Genomic DNA, 7,066 nt, shown 5'->3' with positions numbered 1-7,066 from the left:
TTGTGGTTTTGTGGAACATTGCAATGTTGGTGACACACTGTACTTGGCACAGGGGAGCCCGACAGTTGTGGTTGGAGGTGTGGGGATCACACTAAGAATCTTTTAAAAGGCTCTCTTGAAAATGACCTCTCTTTTACTTGAGGCTTTATACATTTGAGTAAAATGTAAGAGCAGATGCTCTTATCCAGAGCAATTTACAGGAGCAATTAGGGTAAAGTGCCTTGCTCAAGAGGACATCCACAGTTTTTTCACCTAGTCGGCTCAGGGATTCAAACCAGTGACATTTCGATTACTGGCCCAACACTCTTAACTGCTAGGCTAAATTATTAAAACCCAACCACAATGTGCTTTTCCTTTCGCCTAGGTCATTTCACTCTGACATGGGCTTTGTCTCTGGTGCTTTTGAAGAGGTTCAGGATGATGTACAGGCAGTGTGTGGTGTTCTGTGCACAGTGGCGTGTATTCATAGGTGCCAAGGGAAGCCAAGCTTCCCCCAAAAATTGACCTAGAAAAAAAGAAAACACATATACAATAATGTATCTTTCGTGTCTCTGTGTTTCATAATTTTCCTTCAATTCCCAAGAATTCTCTCGCCGGAGAAAGCATCCGAGCGAGCGAAGAGTATGACATTGTTGCTGTCCGTAGAATTGAATGCAAGGGAAGCCAGCGAGCATTTGGTCTCCCTTGATAATAATAAAAATTAAAAAAATGATAGTTTAGCTCAACGTTGATTGGCTGAGCGAGCTCAACTGTGAATGGTCCTAGCGGACCGAAAAATAAAGTTTCAAGGGAAGACAGTTTGGATTTGACTTCACATCAATGACATCAAAAGCAAATTGTCAAAAAACATGAATCGTTGCATCTCGTGGTTTCGTTGTCCTCCGGGAGCTAGCTATCTAGATAAAATTGTCCCTTTCCTAAATTAGCGATGGATGGAGATAACGATTTGGTTTTAATTCATTCTCCGTACTGGCCAGTGATTATATAACTGCGATATAACTGTGCCCCTAATGTTAACTAGCAGGCTCATTGTTATCCATGAAGGACATAGACTAGCGAGCAAGCATTTTAGCCAGGTAGCCTAGGAGGACAACAAATACTAGGAGTGTAACGTTACTGTACGACCAAGTCACAGACCGTTTCAGTAACATGAAGGAGAGGATGGCATTGGCGTTTCTCTACAAGTAGGGTGAGTCAACATGTTTTTTCTACTTGTGCACACACACACACACACAAATCAGTACCAAGGAAAGCCACATATTTAGCTTGGACTAAATAGTTTTTTGTATCTTTTAGTTGTCACTGTATAAGACTTAAGCATAGGTGATTTGATCATTTTAATCTTGAAGTTAAAATGGTGCTGGTGTTTTCTTAGCGACTTGCGGTAACGCTCCGTGGTTCGAAGTCAATAGTAGTTAGAAAATGACAAACATTTAACTTGCTTGACCATTCTGTAGGTCATGTAACTGTTTGTTACATGCAATAGGCTTTGAGGACTTCACTGGACAGATGCTGCTCTCTGGTTTTGTGATGAAACAAAGGTGTGGTTGAATTTATTCTGCCACTGTATCTTCTTATTGTCTCGGCCTTAGGCCTACAGTATATATCACGGTGGCAAGGCATATGACCTAATAGGTTATAGAGAAAACAATGCAATTATCACAACACATACAGGTTGTAATATGGCTTTCTTTCGGGCTTCCCCAGTGATTTTACCCACTCCCCGTGGGCCTGTGAAGCCTCAACGCATTCTATGCCCCTTAGCTTTCCCATTGAATGGGTCCACAACCATTCTCTGGGCCTGTATTCACAAAGCTTCTTAGAGTAGGAGTACACTGATCTAGAATCAGTTTTCCCTTTCAGATCATAATGGATAAGATTATATGGACAGGGGGGGACCTAATCCTAGGTCAGCACCCCTACTCTGAGATGCTTTGTAAATACAGGCCCTGGTGTAGCGAGAAGTAAAGACTCCCCAGTATAAGCCGTGCTCCCGTTTGTAGCCTTTAGATCACCTCGGTAGCCCAACAGAGGGGATTGTCACTTGAACTATCAAACCTTGGGTTTAAACAGTGTTTAAATAGCTGGGCTCGCTGCGTGGCTTAGCCTCAGGACCCTGAGGTTCAAGGGAAGCCCAGTAGTGGGTTAATAGGGCTTTAGTGAGTAAATACGACCTCACAGGTGTCTCCGCAGAAGCTTTTTGTGGAATTTGCACGCTACGAAGAGGAGCGAGTTTGAAGGGAGAAGCGTTGCCCCATAAAAGCATAACACTGGGGGCACCACTGGACTCCGTTGATCCTCAGACCACTGGGGTGTAGCTAAGTTACTCTAGGGGACGTGTGCAGTTGACACTCAGCGAGGAGCGGTCTAAATGTTATTGGAGGATGGTTAAAATGGATGTGCCTATAGTCAGTTTCACATTGTCCCAACACACAATTGCCTTGCTTTGACAGCAAATTCATATGTTTATGCATTCTAAATGTGCTCTAGGTGATCTGCCTTCCTGAAATGTGGGCGTAATAGGTACAATTATTTGTTACAAATCCATACAAGCCTCTATAAAGATAAAGAGATTAAATGTGTGACTCAGTAGAAGGTATGCCATCTGCTCATGATTCATGAAATTTCATGAAGATTCATGAAAGTTAAAGTATTTTATCATGGCTTGAGAACAATAAAACACCTAATTTAAGGGAATGGGAAAATGCTCAGCTATTAATTTGGACTGAAAGACAGTTTACTCATGCCAAACACTCCTAGTCGTTTATATTATATTATATAAGTTCTGTCTTGTTTTACCACAGAATAAAAATCCCAAACGTTAGGCATTTTCCCAACGTAACCATCCTCTTTATCCCTTCCTGCTGAAAAATTGGCACACTTAAAGCTATAAACTTTAATGATGGGTTTAATTCAGACACTGTAAACTACTCTCTTGTTTTCAATTGACTTCCATTCTCCTCCCTCTTTTGCCATTTACTTATATCAACTTCTAGGGCGAACGAAGCGACTGCTGTACAGACCTGGTTTTACCTTCAAATACTATATGCATTTGCTTGAGCCGACTGGAGTGCCACTGTGCCAGGTGGGTGGGATTTGAACCCAGATCTGCTGCTGAGTGGTGCTGGAAGGGGGTCTCGAAGTGAAGTCGAGATTGCGAGACCACAGCAAAATACATATTGCACTTCCTGTCCCAGAAGAAATCTTTAGCGAGGAATCATGTTCATTGCTTTTTCCATCCAAAGGTGGTGAGGGGGGGGGGGGTCAATTCTTGGCTTGTTTGTCATGGATGGCACACGGCTAAAAAGCTTTATGGGCCTCATAAAACAGCTTTAGGACGTTTGATAGATTACTCATAGAATTCTTCCCTCTGATTCTTTTTTCAATGTAGTATAATGTTTTCTATGGTAAAAACCCATATAGTACTTGCACATAGGTTGTGTACACTTAGGCCTATTATAGCCTACATACTGCATTATTGTCATGGTAGGTAACATGTCAACTACAAGGCAATAACATCTTTGTGGGACATAGAAGGTAACATATTGCATACAAATCCAATTTGTGCAATATGTTACAATTTCTTGTGCTTAAGGTCCCTGAGTGCATCTTTAACATATCATACAAATTGCAAAATCCATAAGGTATCACACGAAATGGATGACGTAGTACACAATTGATGACATGATACACAAAAAAATGGGGACCCGTTTTTGACCGTGAGCATCATTTTCAAAACTACTGGCTGAAATTCTACAAAATTTGAGAGGCCATCTTTAACAAGCAAGAACACATTTTTGTTGCTTTTATAAAATGTAAAATTCACTAGAACAATGCAATGCACATGCTTCCTTATGTTCTTATTGTGTGTGGCTGAAAATCAACCTTCTCAGAGTACTAGCTTTCTAGTAAGGAAATGGAGGCTGACCATGTCAACTCCAGCGCTCCCTTTTTACCCATTGATCTAGTTATACTTGTCGGAGCAAAGACTCCTGCGAGCATGAACAACATCAACCTTGAAGATAAAGCTCTCACCATCCTTTTCTTTCTCTTTTTCCCCCAAGGAGAAAGTAGGGCAGGATGTCAAGGCTGAGAAGAACCATTGGGCTGTCTGCAGAGCCTACTCCAGCCCAGGGGGTGTTGAGTGGGATGGGAGCCAGGCTAGAGCTGCAGCCAAGGGGGAGATAAAGTTTCACCCCTGGGTCCAATGCGCCAAGCTCTGGTTCTCACACTGGACTATATTTCACCATGTGGTGTATAAACCTGAGGAATGGGCCAGAATGTTTAAACCCTGGTAATGATGATAAATTAACACATGGATGAATTGAGTTGTGGCACTTTCAACATAGCTCTCCTAACTCCATACTTACTCCCTAAAGACAAGCTGTAGCTTATGGGTTTTAATTAGTTCATGTATTACTATTGTTTCTGGCAGCTGACTCAAAAAGCATAGGAGACTGGAAAGCCTAAATTAAGTGATATAGCTCTACCTAGTAAAGAAAAGTGCAAGACATCGTTTTGTAGCATGTGTGAGGTATTTCTCCCATTCTGCTGGCTTCAATTGCAAATAGGTGTGCTTGGTAGTGAAATAACTTACCATGTAGAGTATATTTTGCTAATTTAAGAAATGAAGAACATTGTACATTAGAAAATATCTCAGTGCACTGCCAGTCGAATGTTTACCTGACACCGAGGAGTGAAACTGGACCAATGGATGAGATTACTTCGCGCCCTTGACTCCTCCCAAACATGCCCACAAGAAAACCCCATGTTAAACTACTACATATTCAGAACATTGTCAGTGGTCCTCTACTGATGCTGAAGAACACCTGAATGAAGGCATTGCAGCTTGACGTTTCGATTAAAAAAAAAAAAAATACTATTTAGCTAACAACTATGAATTGCTACATTCTGTCCTTAATATGGGCGATAACATTACCTGCGTGCATGGCCATCCACGGATTATACAATTTCGGTCAACCCGAGTTATTCTACAAAAAGAATAACTGCAAACCCATCCCGGCCAATCTTCTCCTGTGCCATGACATTGAATACACCGAGATGCGCCTCCCGAATCTTCTCGGGCACGAGACCATGAACGAGGTTTTGCAGCAAGCCTCTTCGTGGATTCCACTGGTCCAGAAGCAGTGTCACCCCGACACGAGGAAGTTTCTTTGCTCTCTCTTTGCACCGGTGTGTCTGGACGATTTGGACGAGACTATCCAGCCGTGCAGGTCGTTGTGCGAGAGCGTCAAACACGGTTGCGCACCGGTGATGTCCGCGTTCGGGTTCCCGTGGCCAGATATGCTTGACTGCGAGCGCTTCCCGCCCGACAATGACCTGTGTATCCCTCCAGCGGGCATCGATCATTTCATGCCAGTCACCAAAGAAGGTAAGGTATTGGCATAATCCGACTAGACACTTAAGTTTTTCACAGAATAAACCTCAAAATCGATGATCATTTATTGTAAAACCTGTTTAACTTCCAGTTCTGAAAAGAAAATACAGGGCTTTATTATGGCAACATAACAAAAAGTACAAGGTTTATCTGATATTTACAAAGTATTATATAAAGCAATATTTTACACACACACTACAGCTGCATTTTGTTGGCATTCACCCCCAAAAATATACTGATAAAATAAATAAAGTCAAGGCAAAATATGTCTTAGCCTACAATAAAATAACATGAAACTACTTTAAACGGGAAACCATCAATGATACATTTGATGTAGGCTCCTAATGAGATCTAATGCAGTAATGTAATGGAGTCATTTAATACAACGTAATAGCCCAATAGCCATGTTCCTGGAGCTCCATTCCCTCCTGGATTTTCACAAGAGTGAACATCAGGTTAATAGTGGGGAGTCTTGTGGAATCTCCTCCTTTGGGCAGGACCTGAGTTTACTGGGTTGTTCCCTTAATAAGGGGATGTGTAAACTCCACCGGTTACTCCTGACATCACTCTCAACCGTGGAATGTGAGAAAGAATGCAATGAATAGCTTTACTATTTAAACTGTAATATGCTGCGTTATGTTACAGTCGATAACACCTGTTTGAATTTACAGTGGGAGTATAATACATCTGCTCTCGTTTCTCCTGTAGTGCCCAGAGTGTGTGACGCCTGCAAGGAAAAGGAGGAAAAYGACAATGAAATAGTTGACAACCTGTGCAAAAATGACTTCGGTAAGTTCTATTCCTGAATTCTAAGTAAATCCACTCTTGTCTTGCTTTATAGATATACAAAAGTTGGCTACCTACAGTAGGCTTATTAGCACTCGGTTTCAAGTCCAACAAATCCAAACATGCACATCTTCCTTTCACCCCTGGTTGCTTTGCGTAGCCCTGAAGATCAAGGTAAAGGAGATCTCCTACATGAACGGCGACACCAAGATCGTGCCCGAGACCAAGAGCAAGACCATCTACAAGCTGAGCGGCGTGACTGAGCGCGACCTGCGCAAGACGGTGCTCTGGCTCAAAGATGGCCTGCAGTGCGTGTGCGACGAGATGAACGACATCAACGCCTCCTACCTGGTCATGGGCCAGAAGATGGATGGCCACCTGGTGATCACCTCGCTCAAGCGCTGGCAGCGGGGCCAGCGCGAGTTCAAGAGGATCTCGCGCAGCATCCGCAAGCTGCAGTGCTGAGCGACGCAAGACTCAAGATCAGATGAGTCTTATCTAAACTCTAGGAGCCGGATCTGGTCTGATCCGGATGCAACTAGTTCTGTCAGAATTGTTAAACGTCCTGTTTTTAGTACCATGTGTTTAGCACTGCCATAGGCTACTTTTCAACAATTCCATGGTTTATTAGGATCTCATTTGAGCCATCAAATAGTTCTTAAGACAAAACAAATCACATACACATTACAGTAAAATCAAAGACAAACAGGTGCGTCTGTTGTAGGCCTACTACACAGTCCCACTTGTAATGTTGTCTGCATTTTTCAGTGTTTCTGAAAAGATTAAATCATTAGTTACCAGTCATTTTTTCATGATTTTAAATGCAGTCTGTTAGGCTACACTTATCCAGACTTGATGATGAGGCTGGATACATTTAGTGCA

The 7,066-nt window shown here is 42.4% G+C and overlaps 1 protein-coding gene across 1 annotated transcript; it reads left to right on the top strand.

Annotated features, from left to right (window-relative positions):
* The first annotated feature begins 4,802 nt into the window (after window positions 1-4,802).
* Window positions 4,803-6,745, top strand: sfrp2 (secreted frizzled-related protein 2). Its single transcript, XM_023998376.3, has 3 exons — window positions 4,803-5,392; window positions 6,107-6,187; window positions 6,345-6,745. The coding sequence occupies exons 1-3, from the start codon at window positions 4,897-4,899 to the stop codon at window positions 6,647-6,649; spliced, it is 882 nt and encodes a 293-aa protein (XP_023854144.1). The 5' UTR covers window positions 4,803-4,896; the 3' UTR covers window positions 6,650-6,745.
* The last annotated feature ends 321 nt before the right edge of the window (window positions 6,746-7,066 follow it).

The sequence above is a fragment of the Salvelinus sp. IW2-2015 genome, linkage group LG13 (assembly GCF_002910315.2).
Source record: "Salvelinus sp. IW2-2015 linkage group LG13, ASM291031v2, whole genome shotgun sequence".
Lineage (NCBI taxonomy): Eukaryota > Metazoa > Chordata > Actinopteri > Salmoniformes > Salmonidae > Salvelinus > Salvelinus sp. IW2-2015.
Note: the sequence above shows the minus strand (reverse complement) of the source record. Positions and strands in the feature narration are given on the sequence as shown.